The sequence below is a fragment of the Theropithecus gelada genome, chromosome 13 (assembly GCF_003255815.1).
Source record: "Theropithecus gelada isolate Dixy chromosome 13, Tgel_1.0, whole genome shotgun sequence".
NCBI classification, from domain to species: Eukaryota; Metazoa; Chordata; class Mammalia; order Primates; family Cercopithecidae; genus Theropithecus; species Theropithecus gelada.
In genome coordinates, this window is record NC_037681.1 from 76080825 (window position 1) to 76098306 (window position 17482).

General features: G+C 34.9%; 1 protein-coding gene across 4 annotated transcripts in view; it reads right to left on the reverse strand.

The window, feature by feature from the left end:
- CCDC88A (coiled-coil domain containing 88A) overlaps window positions 1-17482 on the reverse strand; it is a 132146-nt gene that overhangs the window by 66045 nt on the left and 48619 nt on the right. For all 4 annotated transcript variants that reach the window (XM_025353657.1, XM_025353655.1, XM_025353656.1 and 1 more), the window contains exons 6-8: window positions 12465-12548; window positions 10656-10796; window positions 3540-3712 (exon numbers count right to left, since the gene is read on the reverse strand). In XM_025353657.1, coding sequence (XP_025209442.1) covers window positions 3540-3712; window positions 10656-10796; window positions 12465-12548 — 398 coding nt within the window. The remainder of the gene's footprint in view (window positions 1-3539; window positions 3713-10655; window positions 10797-12464; window positions 12549-17482) is intronic.

A 17482-nucleotide genomic window follows, 5' to 3' on the forward strand; every position in this document is an offset into this window, starting at 1 on the left:
ATAGTGACAGTGACTAAATATGGGGTTTCTTTTTGCGGTGATGAAAACGTCATGAAATTGGTGTGTGGGCCGGTGCAGTGGCTCATGCCTGTAATCCCAGCACTTTGGGAGGCTGAGGCAGTGAATCACAAGGTCAGGAGCTCAAGACCAGCCTAACCAACATAGTGAAACCCTATCTCCACTAAAAGTAAAAAAATTAGCCAGGTGTGGTGGTGCACACCTGTAAATCCCGGCTACCCAGGAGGCTGAGGCAGAACTGCTTGAACCCAAGAGGCAGAGGCTGCAGTGAGCCAAGATCACGCCATTGCACTCCAGCCTGGGTAACAGAGCGAGACTCCATCTCAAACAACAACAAAAACAAAACAAAAAAAAACACAAGAAATTGCTGTGTGATGACTGCACAACTCTTTGAATAGACTAAAACCACTGAATTGTTCACTTTAAAAGGATTAATTTTCTGACCTGCGAATTATATCTCAATAAGGCTTTTATTTTTTTGAAAAATAACAAATAGTTAATATTAGAAAAATTCTTTCAAAACATGGGATTTGTGGAGGCAGAGTTAAAGGGACTCTTTGGTAGTATTAACTACTGCATAAAAGTGAAATTACTATTTTAAATTAAAAAATTACTTCTTTTACCCATATCACAAATTATACTTTTACACTATATGTTTATAAATCAAAAGCAATTATATCATAATGTACTACCCCATAAATGAGTATGCTGTTAATTTGGACTTTCTGGTTGTAATTACTTATTGTATAGTTTCCATTCGGTATAAGGCAACCTGCCGTTTTTGTCGACCATGATTTCTGCACTTCATTCACTTTAGTAGAGATTTGTCCCAATAAAAAGAACTAATATGAGATTTATTTCTTTTTAATAGAAGAAATCCATAAAGAAACACATTTTCAAAGGGCAACGAAGATATTAGATGGTATTTGTTGAAAAGCTAGTTACTGAGAATACTTGTTGCAATACTGGCACATTTATTTACCCATTAAAAATATCCATTTACATTTTCTAATAAGTATTAGAAAACCAAATTTCATCAATCTCCTCAAGTTGTTTGGAATTTTACTATACTCTATGTACAAGTAAATTTTATTTAAAAATTAAATTCGAACATAGTGCAAAACCTTAAACGAATTCACAGCCATCATTACGGTTCTAATTGCATGCTTTATCTAAAGACTGGAGAAATTGTGCTAAATTATATGGAACAAACTAGTGTTCACTATTTAGACTATCCATTAACTGCCAGTCAAACTAATAACAGCAATCTCTTCCCTAATTTTCCTGGTGCAGCTGTTTATAGAATATCCTGGGCGTGTTCATTTCAATAGATACATAATAATGCAGACATCCACAAATGAAAGCTGTTATTTTTTATTTTCAAATTTTCCTATGGACTGTAATATTTTTTCTACCTTGCATATTCAGTCACTTTCTTTAACTACTTTAAATAATCAGTAAATAAATTTAATTGCTACATTGTGGTTTTAAACTTAAAATCTATATTCTGAAGCTCAAATTCCAAGAAACCAAACCAAAAAAAAAAAAAAAAAAAAAAAAACCGGCCGCCACAACAAAAATCCTTTGTTCTTTTAAAAGTACAAAATAAAAACAAATCTCCAGCAGAGACTGATCACATCTTTACTTGTGGTTCACCAAGGAATGCCTATGTAACATTTATGCTTAGTTTTCTGTAATAGTCTTTTAAAATTGAGAAAATACAATTTCATCAGCACTATCCAAATCTGAATGCAGTCATGCATCGTTTAAATATGGGAATACACTCTAACGAGTTAGGTGATTTCATCAATGGGCAAACATCACCGAGCATGTATAGTACTTACACAAATCTAGACGGTAATACCCTACTATACACCTAGACTATGTGGTATAGCCTAGTGCTTCCAGACTACAAACTTATACAGCATGTGACAGTACTGAATACCATAGGCAACCATAACATAATGGTATTTGTGTTTTTAAACGTATCTGAACATAGAAAAGGTACAGTAAAAATAGGATATAAAATATTAAAAATGTACACTTTTTTTTTTTTTTTGAGACAGAGTCTCGCTCTGTCCACCAGGCTGGAGTGCAGTGGTGTGCTTTTAACTCACTTCAACCTCCACCTCCTGGGTTCAAGCGATTCTCCTGCCTCAGCCTCCCAGGTAACTGGGACTACATACAGGTGCCTACCACCATGCCTGGCTAATTTTTGTATTTTTAGTAGACACAGGGTTTCACCATGTTGGCCAGGTTGGTCTTGAACTCCTGACCTCAAGTGATCCACCTGCCTCGGTCTCCCAAAGTGTTGGAATTACAGGCATGAGCCACATCATCAGCCATGTTTTTAATAAACTTTAGAATTTTTAAACTTAATTCTTTTATAATAATGTTTAGTAATGTTTAGTTTAAAATGTAAACACATTGTACAACTGTACAAAAATATTTTCTTTCTTTATATCCTTATTCTTTTTTTTTTTTTGAGACAGTGTCTCGCTCTGTCACCCAGGCTGGAGTGCAGTGTCATCATCTCGGCTCACTGCAGCCTCCGCCTCCCTGGTTCAAGCAATTCCCCTGCCTCAGCCTCCCGAGTAGCTGGGATTACAGGTGCACCTCACCATGCCCGGATAATTTTTTTGTATTTTCTAGTAGAGACAGGGTTTCACCATGTTGGCCAGACTGGTCCTGAACTCCTGACCTCAGGCAATCTGCCCACCTCAGCCTCCCAAAGTGCTGGGATTACAGGTGTGAACCACCGCGCCTGGCCTATATCCTTATTCTATCAGCATTTTTCTTTTCTGCTTTTACTTTTAAACTTTTTTGTTAAAAACTAAGACACACATTAGCCTAGGCCTATGTGTTAAAAACTAAGACACACATTAGCCTAGGGTCAGGCACATCAAGGCGTTACTAGATGATAGGGATTTTTCAGCTCCATTGTAATCTTACAGGACCACCTACCATCATATACGTGGCCCATTGTTAAATAAAATGTCATTACGTGGCACATGACTGTATTTACCTTTACTAAGTACGTGACTGAGGCATTTCAATGCAAGACACATACACGAAACTATCTTTTGGTAATAGTATAATGCCAAGAACTCAGTCTTTTAAAACATTAAGTTTTGGGGGGGGAGAATAGGTGCAAAACATTAATTTTAAAAGAGTTAGACTTACTGGTCTCCATCAGTAGTTCCTAGTAATTTGGATTTCAAGGAAAGTAAGACAAAAATTTAAGAGCTCCAATTTGCCAAAGGAGGACCTTATTTTAATAAAAAAAATACATTAACACTAGAAAGCTAGAAAGGCCATAAATCCAGAATAACAGGTATCCTTTAAATTGGTAAGATTTAACATAGGAAAACCTTATGCCAACCTCCTTATTTTTCTCATTTTGACACATACTTGTGAAAACACTGACACAAGCTAGAAATATTTCCATAAGCTTAAAAATATTGTTTAGGTAACCTTTGGGACCACATACATTCAATGAACCTCGAAAATCAGCAACTTACAATTCCTGCCTAAGCCTTCGTATCTTGGCTTTAGCATCTGCCAGTTCCACCGACAGATGTTGTCGACTTTCTGTTCGCTTCATGCCTGGAGAACCACAGGGTGACTGTGCAGATGAAGAGGCATGGGGTAGAGAATGAAGACCATCTCGCTCTTCAGAGAGTTCTATGATAGTCTAGAAATACACACAGAATCACTTTCAGTATTCTACGTATTAGCAAACTAAACACATCAACAAGATCCACTAGGTCTAAGAATTGTACTACAATATCAAAAACAATTCATTGGTCAAAAACATCTTAACTATCATATTTAGTTGTCATTCTTAAAAGTTCCATTCAACAGTTCATGCATGAGCTACTTAGTAAATGATACTAAAGAAGATAATGTTTTTTCCTTCCTAGTTTTTTTCTTTTCATATTTATTTATTTATTTATTTATTTATTTTTTAAGTTCCGAGGTACATGTGGTAGGGTATGCATATTTGTTACATAGGTAAATGTATGCCATAGTAGTCTGCTGCACCTGACAACTCATCACCTAGGTATTAAGCCCAGCATGCATTAGCTCTTTTCCCTAATGTTTCCCCACCTGGCCTCCCCCGACAGGCTCCAGTGAGTGTTGTTCACCTCCCTGTGTCCATGTGCTCTCATTGTTCAGCTCCCACTGAAAAGTGAGAACGTGTGGTGTTTGCTTTTCTGTTCCTACATTAGTTTGCTGAGGATAAAGGTGTCAAGCTTCATCCATGTCCCTGCAAAGGACATGATCTCATTCCTTTTTAAGGCTGCACAGTATCCCATGGTTTATATGTAACACACTTTCTTTATCCAGTCTATCATTGAGGGGCATTTGGGTTCATTCCATGTCTTTGCTATTTTTTCCCTTCCTAGTTTTTTTAACAAAAGAAATCAATTATGAAGAAAATGATTAGATTAGACAGCCAATGGTGGAAAGGCATAAAAGACCTGCTGATATAGAAAAGAAATAAAGTGATTTGGCTGGCACTATGTTGTCCAATATAATAGCCAGTAGCATAGGTGGCTATTTAATTAAAAATTTTTTAAGTTAAAAATTCAGTTCTGGGCCGGGCACAGTGGCTCACACCTACAATCCCAGCACTTAGGGAGGCCAAGGAGAGCAGATCATTTGAGGTCAGGAGTTCAAGACCAGCCTAACCAACATGGTGAAATCCCATATGAACTAAAAATACAAAAAAAGTAGCTGGGCATGGTGGTGCGCACCTGTAATCTCAGCTACCCGGGAGGCTGAGGCAAGAGATTACAATAAGCCAAGATTGCGTCACTGCATTCCAGCCTGGGTGACAGAGTGAGAGTCTCAAAAATATAAAATAAAATAAAATTCAGTTCCTTAGTCACACTAGCCACATTTCAAGTGCACACAGCCATTACTGTATGCACTGGGACAGCCCAGAAACACAATCTTGGACAGCCCAGAAATACAATCTTGCCATCACAGCAGAATTGGACAGCACTGCTCTTGAATTATGAACAGGGTTCTTGGAGGGTCCTAACAATACCTCAAAGGTTTAGCTTAATCTCTTTACTCTGCAGTAAGTAACTGAGGAACAGTGATTGATTTCTCCATAATCACACAGCTAGCTAACATGCCATGACTTCAGGCCAGCCTAACTCCACATCTTCTGCTCTCTCTAATAGCAGTCCCATCTGCTTCCCATCTCAAAGATAGATTGCTTCCTTCCTTCCTTCCGCTTCCAGATTCCTTCCTTCCTTCTGCTTCCCATCTCAAAGACAGATTCCTTCCTTCCTTCCTTCTTTCCTTCCTTCCTTCTTTCCTTCCTTCCTTCCTTCTTTCCTTCCTCCCTCCTTCTCCCCTCCCCTCCCCTCTTCTCTCCTCTCTGCCCCCCTCCTCTCTCTCTCTCTTTCCCCTCCATGGGACACAAACCTCCCTTTCATTTTCCTAAATCTGAACTTTAAGGGCTATATGTACCTATTCCTCCATTCCCCTAATTTTCCTTTTGTTATCTGTAAATTATCTTACTCTAAACCAATTTCTCAGGTTTTCTTTCAAACTTCTCAGGCAAATAAACTGTCTTATATAGAAATTTCAGCTGTACTACTATTCCAGAAAGAATGGTGGGGTTACCACCTTGGGATCATGAAATAAGCATCCTTGCTTTATTTTTCATCACCAAGTCTTATCTGCCTTCCCTGAATCATTACTTTCTTTTTCCCCAACATCTACCACAATTCATTTATTTATCCTCAGGATACATTTCACCTGTATCAAGGTCTGTCTTACCTTCCTGCCTGTAACTATGCTTTCCGATTCCAGTATGTCTGTTGATGAATCTCAGAATGTTACTTCCCATTTCTTTTTCTCCCTACTAATTTCATGTCCACTCCTTATTCAATACATACAGTTTTCTCTAGCAAAGGAAGCAATTTTTCTATTGTAGTATGCCTCCTTTACTGTCATTTTCCTATGTCACCATACCTACTCCTGAATCTTTAATCACTCAACTCCTCCCGGCTTTTACTCAGTCCAGAAGATTATTCCTGGCTACTTTAGAGTTCCTACTCAGTCTGGAATTATAATTAGGCCCTTAAATGTCATCCTTACTGTGCTGTTACTGACTCACTCTTTGCAGAAAAAGAAAAAGGAATTAACATTTATAGAACTTGTGAGGGACTTTCCAACAAGATCTCATCCAATACTACAATTTGCAATAGAGATATTATGCCAGTTTTAGACATGAGAAAACTTAGGCTCATATAGATTAAATAACTTAACCGAAGTCACCCAACCAATAATACAGATAGCAGAGATTCAAATTCAAGTTTGACTCTAACACTGTTATCTTCCTGACCCACCATCAGTTTTCTCTATTTTTACTCCAAGATGATAAAGCTCTAGCAGAAAAACAAGAAGTTACGCAGTCCTACTACAGATCTTGCCATCCATTTTCAATTAAACTCTTTCCACTGCCCATCTATCCTTTTATTGAAATATTGCTGATCTCCTTTCAAATTTCCCTATGATGACTCTGTAAATGTATTACCTTTTCTCTACTTAAGCCTCCAACTGCAAACTGCTATCATTACTTCCAATAAATGACCTCTCCTCCAATTTGCCAAAGAAACAAAACCACCTGGGATTATTAACTCCTTTCTTCTTATGCATTTTTTTTGCTCCTAATACATATTCCTTACTTAAACATTTCAATTTCTTTCTTTTTATTGGCTTTTTTCTCTGTGTTCTTCAAAAATATACAAGTTTCTTTTACTCAGGAAAAAAAAATCATATTCCCTTCTTGGCACTTTTTGAAGGATGGTTCCTATGTCCAATGACACTATTCAGTTCTATCCCTCTATCAGCGTGCTCATCCCAACTTCCCTATCTCTCTGTGAACAGTGTTATTAATTTTCATAGTTGACTGCATGTACTTGGAGTCAACTTTTATTTGTATATTTTCTTACTGTCTCAATTACCTTTAATCTTGCTTTCTAACATCTCCTGACAAAGCTGACAGATAGTAGTAAGTATATAATATTTGTCTCATACACAAATAAACTAGCACTTAATTATATGCTAGCTCATATTTTGTAGTTACAAATAATGTAGTTTTCTCAATAAACCAGATGCAATCTTTCTTACACCTCCTTTGTATCTCTCAATCTCTAATTTTATCTAGCATAGTATTTTACATAAAAATGGGTGCTCAAAAATATTCAATTAAGCAATTCACAAAACTAAGAACAGGAGAAAATATAGAAGACAGACACTACATGTGAACTTAGTAGGTGGTGAAATGGTGATATCTATCAAGAACTTCCAAAAGTCAATGAATTACATATTACAAAATATTAAAAAGAAAGAAAGAAACCTGGTATTTTAAAAGTTAAGAGTTCCCAGAGTATTTTCCATTAAAGATTATTTAGATATTTTGACTTTTCTCTAATAGCAGTAACTTCTTGACCTCAAGGTTTCCCATACATTTTCAAAATAGTCTGATGCAAAAACAAACAAAACAAAATAATCTGATGGCAAATGTTTTTAAAGCATAACTAATTTCATATGCCCTCCCACTCCTGTAGCATATATGTAAGAATATATATAGGAATATATACTATATGCTACAGGAATATATATAAAAATGATCTATATTATTTTTTGTACTTATCACTTTCACAATTTTATTATTGTTAATTATTTTAATAAAATAACTTCCTTATTACACTATAACAATTTTTGGTTCTTTTTTGAAATAGTTTGTCAATTTTTTTGCTCCCAAGCACAAGACCTTGCAAAAACCAGTTGTTTCTTAATATATGGTGAAGAATGAACATAAAAAGACCCATCAATGCTAAAGACAAAAAAAAAAACAAAACACAAAAACAGGTGACCTATTAATTCTACTTGCAGAACTCATTATTAAGGAAAAGAAATTAGAGATGTGCCCAGTACAATCATGGATTTAAGCAAAGGTATTACAGTATTATGTTTCTAACCACAGGCAGTGGAGTTAGATCTGGCAAATTACTTAACTACTTGGGGCTCAAGTATCTTTACCTATAAAATGGGGTTTTCATGCAGATTTAATAAAACAGTATGTGTTAAACTTACAGCACAAAGTCTAGCATAAAATAAATAGTGATAATAAAGAGGTCTTAAATTCATTAAAAATCTCCTGTTTGGTTTTTAGTAAAAGGAGAGGACTGAAGACATACTTTTTCTATAGCATTAAGAATACGAAAGAGAAATGTTAAAAAGGGTGACCAAATATATACTTTTTAGGCTGAAGTGAAATAATTATAACAAAAGCTAATCAAAATAAAAAAAAGTTAAAGGGAAACTCTAAATAAGAACTTGTTTCAATCTAATATATGACACAGAATTACATTTACATACTACCTTTACATTTGTCTAACATTTTTCACAATTTTTTTAATGACCTTTTCAAGTTAGTCTACTGGTAGCCCAAATTGAGGGAAAAAAATTTCCCAGATGATTGGATATCTCTCACCTACCCTATCCCAGATAGCAAGTTGCTTCCCAAGTATCTGAGACAGAAGAGTACGACTTTTTCTTCCTTATTTGAAAAACAAATTCAACAAAAATGCTTAATTGGCAGGATAACATATTTTAAAAGGTTTTTCAAACAATCATTCTATACAGTATTTCATACTCCTTTTAGTTTACCAGAGTCATGTAATGATAAGTATTCTGTTCACCCCACATTAATCAATTCACTTAAATGGGATCAAACTTTTTTTTTTTTTTTTTTTGAGACGCCCAGCCCAAGATCTAACATTTTATATGCACCCATCAGTCATATAAAACCAAAGTACAGGCTGGGTGCAGTGGCTCACACCTGTAATTCCAGCACTTTGGAAGACCGAGGTAGGAGATCACCTGAGATCAGGAGTTAGAGACCAGCCTGGCCAACATGGCAAAACCCTGTCTCTACTGAAAATACAAAAATTAGCCGTGCATGGTGGTGCATGCCTGAAACCCCAGCTACTTGGGAGGCTTACGCAGGAGAATTGCTTGAACCTGGGAGGCAGAGGTTGCAGTGAGCTGAGATTGCACCACTGCACTCCAGCCTGTGCGACAGAGCCAGACTCCATCTCAAAAAAATTTAAAAAATAAAATAAAATAAAACCAAAGTATAGATTCCTAGAAATAATTCCTCAGAAACTGGAGGATACCTTACTGCAATACCTTTAACAACTTGAAATACAAATAAATATTCTAGAAAATGCATAAATCAGTAAAAAGACACTAAAAAATGATAGCATATAGCTAAATAATCTGATTGAAAATGAAATGATCTGAGTATCTCAGGATAAATTTGATGCATAGTAGGAATGTTTTCCAATTTATTCTTTCCTTCCTTTGGTCTCAATGTCCTAGCTTTTTAAAAAATTTAATTGTTGCTTTAAAATGTTTATCTCCTATATTTTCTTTTTGTTTAACGCCTGAAGAAAAATTGAAAATTCACATCAGAACTGACTAACCCCTACAGAGACAAGAAAGTTTTATTCTGAAAAAAATGTTTAGGAATTTTCTCTATGTAGTCTTTCACTGGTCTCAAGAGTATTGATACAAATTCTCTATAAATAAGCTCAAAACTGTCTCTCGCATGTAAATGAAACTGATAAAAGCTATACATTCTGCAGAATGGCAGAGTACTTTGCTCTGCTATTAAGAAAATATTACCCACCATCACATGCATTAAAAGTCTAGACTCTTTAAAATTATAAACTGCTTTCAGACACTGCAGATAGAAAACTTGGTACACTTTTACTCTTTTTAAAAAGCAAAGTTCTGTTTTAATAGACTTAAAATAATTCTCTTTTTAAAAATCACACCTCATTTGAGATCTTTTGTGGGACATTTTATTCAGAACACCTGTTATTCTCCTTTTATTAAAACTTACTTTTCCAACCTCAACATGTGGCAATAAAACTAAGAAATTAGCCTTAAGCAAGTTCTTAAGCTTCACGGCAATGATTTTTCCAGTTACATCAACTATATTTTCAGTTTCACACTTTTGTATTGTTGCCAAAGCCGTGGGGATGACTTGAAAAACACACAGGAACAAAAGAATAATGTTAATTTAAAAGAAAAGGAGAAGAGAGGCGGGGCGCGGTGGCTCACGCTTGTAATTCCAGCACTTTGGGAGGCCAACGCGGGCGGATCATGAGGTCAGGAGATAGAGACCACAGTGAAATCCCGTCTCTACTAAAAATACAAAAAATTAGCCGAGCCTGGTGGCGGGCGCCTGTAGTCCCAGCTACTCAGAGAGGCTGAGACAAGAGAATGGCGTGAGCCCGGGAGGCGGAGCTTGCAGTGAGCCGAGATCGCACCACTGCACTCCAGCCTGGGCACAGAGCGAGACTCCGTCTGAAAAAAAAAAAAAAAAGAAAAGAAGAAGAGAAAACCTAACTGCAATCTGTTTACTAGCAATTTGGGGTTCTTACACATCCTTTCAGGTTCCTGTGTTCCACACAAAAAAAGACACTCCTGTATTACCCGCCTCTAAGAAATAGTATCGTTTCTGAAAACTGCCGAAAGCTGCTATTTTCTTTTTTGGAAAGCAGACTTTCACAATATACTGAAAGAAATTTACAAACCTCTGAATGTTCATCTCTCTCATCTATAAGTCTTTTTAGATGCAATGCCATATTTTTCAAGAGTGGTTCTATGTCCTCCTGCGACATATCAGTCACTTCCATCCATTGCAGGTCAAACACATTTTCCTGATTATGAGTTACCTTTAGAAAAGTAATCGAAATAAACAACCAAAAAAGTGGTTAATACTTAAAAATCTATTCCACTATAGTACAATATTAGCTCAAGTATTATATAACCCATATAAAATATGAAAAGCCAGTATGATGTTAAAAGGAGAACATTTGAAATTAATGATGAAAACACTACAAATAAAAATTATTTTTAACTAAATATAATCCTTAAATGAATTAATATTCATTTTCTAGTCAACAAAAATAAAACACTAATATTTAACTCAAGGCATTCTTAAAGGAAAGTAATGTTGATATATCCTGACAACTTCTTTAACAAAATCAACTGAATTTTGTAGATAAGACTTTTAATTTATTGTACTTGAATTCAAGAGCAAAAAGTTTTTAATCTTGTAGGATATATGTTATTGCACTGTTGTTATTGAATATCTAGGTCTTTATAGATTCTGAAGATGACACTGTCACGGAAGGTTAGGAGAAAGGATTACCAATATAAAGATTTTTAAAAGAATGGAAAAGTTATATAAGTGCCTTCCATTTCTCACTATAATTCTAATAATTTGCTTTAACTTTCATAATAGCAAAAATAATTACACTTCCAAGGATGGTGGCAAATTCTATAACTTGCAATACTTAGCATTTATTCAGAATAAAATAAAACCATATAACTAGCGTAAAGCAAATATGTCTCTATAATGGGAGACTACCAATAAAACTACATCTTGTAAAGTACTAATATGCTTATGGTTGATAATAATGTTACTGATAAAGAAATCTGGGCTTTACAAATGCTAAATAAGAGAAAAGATTACCTATGGAACACAAAAATCTTCTAAATAAAGAATATTTTAAATACTACCAATTTTCACCATTTTAAAATTTTCTTTTCCCTTTTCTAATCAACATGTAAAATTTAACATACTCTAATTCTAAAGTGTCTTTATAAGATTAAAAGCCCAAGAATAGACAGATACAGAAATAGCTTTTAAAATGAATCTTAACAAATTTTAATTTCAATTATTTGACACTGCACAATATGCCCTAGACTTAAGTTTTTATATGAATGCTACAAATCATTAATGGGTTTATAATTCAAGTAATATCTTTAATAAAAATTATGCTGTCTATTCATTCAAAAGAAAATCATTAGAATGACAATACTAAGCTTGTCATCTTACCTCACTATCGCTTTGAATTACAAGCAGTGTTCCACTTTCTGCTGTTTCCATTTACTGCTTTGTAATCTATTCTAACAAAGACATATACCTCATTCCTCAAATAACACTTTCTGCCCATGTCACCATAGAATAAAGGCAACAGTATATTTATAGTTAACACTGTGCCATGTGTAAGGAACTATCTCTAAAAACAAGACAATTTGTATAAAAGCAGGCTCCATATCTATTTGATCTTGATTTGTTCTTGCCTATACTATGACTTTTTAACACTTTCTGCCTATGTCACTATAGAATAAGGGCAACAGTATATTTGTAGTTAACACTGTGCCAAACTTAAGGAACTATCTCTAAAGAGAAGACAATTTGTATAAAAGCAGGGTTCATCTATATTTGATCTTGATTTGTTCTTGCTTATTATATTACTTTTAGGTATTTTAGGAGATAGACAAATAAGTACACCACAAGCTTCATAAATAGCACATAAAATTGTATATATTACCTCTTGAATATGTGCGGCAACTGCTGCTTTTGTATCAAAATCTAAACCTTGAATTCTTTCAATAAATTCTTCTTTTTTCTGACACTAAAATAAATGAATAAAATAGTTATTCATACTTTATAGGGTATGGTCCTTAAAATGTTGTATATAATTAAAATTTATGAGGTTTGCTATATTTTGAAAAGTATAGTAAGAGTTTTGTTTTGCATTTAAATTGTCTAACATACTTACCTAATAAACAACAACTTAGAAATAATTATTTTAAAAAGCAAGGCACTGAAAATCCATACTATTTTTATGCTGGAAAGTTCTAAAGTGGGAAACCATTACACAACCCATCTGAGGTTAGCACAATATTATTATGCTAACTTTACACACAGAGAAGTAAAGAATCAAGAACTTGTTTCAGTGAGGATAAGTTACTTGCCAAAAAACACAGTGAGTCAGTGGCAGAATTCGGAATACAGCCAAAATGCTCAGTCAGTCCCTGACTATCACCAAACAACACGGCCTTTCTTCTTGGAAAAAAAATTTAAGCAATTTTTACTTCAAGCTTACAATTCATTCTCACATCTTCATTCTATCAATCTTAATAAAAGAAACCCACTTTTGTGGCCCAGTTCAACATTTATAATGTAATCTAATAAATAATTGATTTGTTTCTAACATAGCAAAGTTACCGGGGCAAAATTTTAAAATATATATACGAGTACACATGTAACCAAATGGAATAAAGGGGGTAATTCTTTATTGTGTAACTTTTAGAAAGCTTTAAATTACAAATATTAAAATGCAAAACAATCTTTTTCTTTCCAGTCAGCATTAACAATTTAACATGCATTTTAATCTCTGCCTTCACTTACATCTCTAATGCTGCAAACCAACTGCTAGTATCACTGTATTCTTACCGCTAACAAATGAGAAGTGCCTACAAAATAGACAGCACTGCCGTGTCTCACTTAGATGCATCTCCTGGACCAATTACTGAACTACTAGTGAGGACAATATAGTCACAAAATTTAAAACTAGCTCTTTGATCATGAAACTTACAAGGCTCTGATTTATGCTTTACATGTTTATTTTATCAAATTGTAATGCTCTATTTTCTACTACTATACAATTTAAACACACTTCCATCAATGCAGAAAGTTCTGTATCTTGCAAACACAGAATTATTAGGATAATAAAATGGTTAAAACTAAATTACCAGAAATGTATAATTCCTAGTTGTGATTAGGAAGTCAGAGTTTTGGGTGGATGGAATACAAATTAGTGGGTTTAAACACAAGAATTTTTGTCTAGCAAACAATACTTGACAGGCCTTGTAAGAACAATTAAGAATTATGTTCTAATAATAAATTCATAGCATATATAAAATAATTAACATTTCAGGTATAGTAACATCAATTTTAAAATTTAACACTACCAAAATTGCTGACCTATGCAGTTTCTGAGCCTATCAGAACACAAAACAGCATAATTATTATCAAAGGTATTGACTATGACTCACCAGAGTCCCTTAATTCAACTGCCATATCTTTCTCTGCCTTCAGTTTAGACTAAATAGATACACTTCCGTTTTCTAAGCCAGAGCCACTTGTATTTTACTTGTATTATCTTTAGGAACTCATCCATCAATGAAAATTTTTCCTTTACCCTTGTAACACACATAATTTCTACTAAATCTCACACCTTAATTTAACTCTTAAAGTTAAGCATTCTCAAAATGTTTTATAAACAGGTTAGGCTTCCCTAAAGATACAGAATAAATTTCATAGGCTTTTGAAGGATAGAAAAGAGAAAGACTATCAAGATGGAAAAAAGAATAAAAGATTCAAACTTTGAAGCTGAATAATCAGATCAAATTTCTGTATCAGAGCTGCCCAATAAATATGGTGATCATTAGCTATATGCATATATGCAGCTATTGAGTACCTGATATGTAGCTAGTGCAACTGAGAAACTGAAATTTTAATTTAATTGTAATTAATTTTAATTCAAATAGCCACATGCGGCTAGTGGCTACTGTATTGAATAGCCCAGGTCTACAGCGTGAGAAAGTCTGGTGTTAAAAACAGATATATAGCTTAATACCAGCTGTGAAGACTAAATAATATCAGCAAACTGTTTTTTCCAATTAAAATTAAGCTCTCTTATCTTTATGTAAAGTTCTTAAACTATCATGGACACTAAAATTAATTGTTTAACTCTGAGTTAAACAATTGTATTATAGTAACTGATTACTAAGCCAGTAGATTACCATGATATTCTAAGAATATGGTACGGAGGCCAGGCGTAGTGGCTCATGCCTGTAATCTCAACACTTTGGGAGGCCAAGGCAGCTGGATCACCTAAGGTCAGGAGTTCAAGACCAGCCTGGTCAACATGGTGAAACCCTGTCTCTACTAAAAATACAAAAAATTAGCCAGGCATGGCGGCAGGCGCCTGTAATCCCAGCTACTTGGGAGGCTAAGGCAGAAGAATTGCTTGAACCCAGGAGGCGGAGGTTGTAGTGAGCCAAGATCGCGCCACTACACTCCAGCCTGGGCGACAGAGTAAGACTCTCTCTCTCTCTCTCTCACACACACACACACACACACACAAGAATATGATGTGGAAACTGGGACATGGCAAAAAAGCAAAAAAGTGATTAGGGTGGGAGGTGGGTGGGAGAGAGAAATGCATAAACCCTAAAGTTGTACATCTTCTACCAGAGAACTTAAGCCCTTAATACATTATTCCTCAAATTCCTCATATTTTCAATACATGCTCTATGATCTTAAAGAAAGAAGACAGGTTTATGTGGAAAAACTATACTAAAATAGAGGAAATGGCACCCAAAACAAGATATTGAACAATAATAAAACAAGGAGCACATTACAGTGTTTTAAATAAGAAAACTGATAATATAGGTGTAAACAAATCATAGTTCTACCAAAGAGCAATAAGCAGGGCTTCGAACAGACATTTGTACACTCATGTTCATAGCAACATTGTTTACAAAGGCCAAAAAACGGAGGCAACTCAAATGTTCAATGATGAATGGATAAACAAAATTTGGTATATATAAACAATGGAATATTATTCAGCCTTAATAAGGAAGGAAACTGACACATGCTATAGCATGAAAAAACCTTAAAGACATTATGCTACGTGAAATAAGCCCATCAAAAGGACAAATACCGTATGATTCCATTTGTATGAGGTACCTAGAGCAATCGAATTCACAGAGACATAAAGTAAAATGGTGGTTACCGAGGGCTGGTAACAAAGGGAGTCATTATTTAATGGGTACAGAGTTCTAGTTTCGGAAGATGAGAAAAGTTCTTCAGACGGATGGTGGTAATGGTTATACAACAATGTGAATGTACAGCAATCAGAGTACCACTGAACTATGTATTTCAAAAACTGTTAAAATTGTAAATTTCCAATTACGTATTTGAAAACAATACTCGTATCAACAAAAGTCTCCCTCTTTGAGCTATATTTGTATTTTTAAATATTCTCAGAAAAACAAATGCCTTGCTAGAAATTGTTTTATTTCCTTTTTTTTTTTCTTAAGAGACTGGGCCTTGCTACGTTACCAGGCTGGAGAACAGTGGTTATTCACAGGCATGATCATAGCATATGGCTGCCCTGAACTCCTGGCCTCAAGTGATCCTCCCAAGTAGCTGAGACTAAAGATGCATCACTGAACCAAGCAGAAATTTGTTTTATTTCCTTAAAAAGTGATATGATAAAGTTCTAAAATGCTAACTTTTAAGATGCTTTACAGATCAGTGATAAGAAAACAACAGATTGTAGCCGTCAAACTGAACAAGTTCAAAACTGGTTTTCAGAATCAAATACTAAAGTTAGATTCCCTCTGAGGTACATAAAAGGGTCAAATTTTTAATTCTAACCACACTTGACACTCAGTTACTTTCGGCACTACCCAACCTGGCCAAAGTCCAAAATAAGTAATATTTCTGGATACTAAGTAGCCTGCACTGATAGGTTTTAAGTTCTGCTAAAAAGGGTGAATTTCACATAGTCTTAGAACAAAGAAATTTCCAAACAAAACACTGCAAAAATTTTTCTTCTGCATAGGATGGTTTCACCTAGAACTCTCTCAACTACTTCAGGGCTAGGATGAAGAGTCACAGATGTGTGAAAATTCTAGGTGATGCTCAGAACTGGTTCAGAAGACTTGTGTTACCCATTGAAAAAGATTCTGGAGGAACCTGACTGAGTTGGACAGTCAATAACAAAAATACCCAAGCCCTGGCCTTGGACGGTTTTCTTCATATTTAAAGTTATTTCTGTGGCTTTTACTTACATATAATCAAGGATTAAAAGTTGTAATTTATTTTGTCAGGTCAGATCTTTGGATGGTGGTTAACTTTACCGTTTTTGAATGCTGCTTCCTCTTAAGAAATTCATTTTTTTTCTTCAAAAGAAGAAAATATTTTTCAATTTCCCAATGCTTATTTCTCTCTCCCCCCTCCCCTCTTTAACTTAATTTCTTTTTCTTTTCTTTCTTTTCTCTTTTTTTTGTACAGATAGAGTCTCCTTATGTTGCCCAGGTTGCTCTCAAACTCCTGGGCTCAAGCAATCCTCCCCCCTCGACCTCCCATAGTGCTGGGATTACAGGCATGACCCACTGCACCCAGCCCTATTTCTTTCCATTCATACAGTATCTCTTGAAACCTGCGGTCCACTGATTTCCTAAACTCTAGTACCATATCAGCAAATTTTACCTTGCTATTTCTACCTACAAATAACAATTGTAACAGATAAAATTGATTGACCTAGATGTGGGAAAACAAGCTATTTACATATTGTACTAATCATCAGAATTTTAATCTGTCCAACTATAAGATGAACAAAATTTCTGTAATAGAGAGGACATTTTACAAAGTATTCCAACAATACTTGTTGGCTGATTGGTTTACTGAACAGCTTCTCGTCCAGAAGCACAGTCTGGCTATTAAGTATCAACAAAGACTTCTAACTGTTTATATGGTCATGGTGAAGGC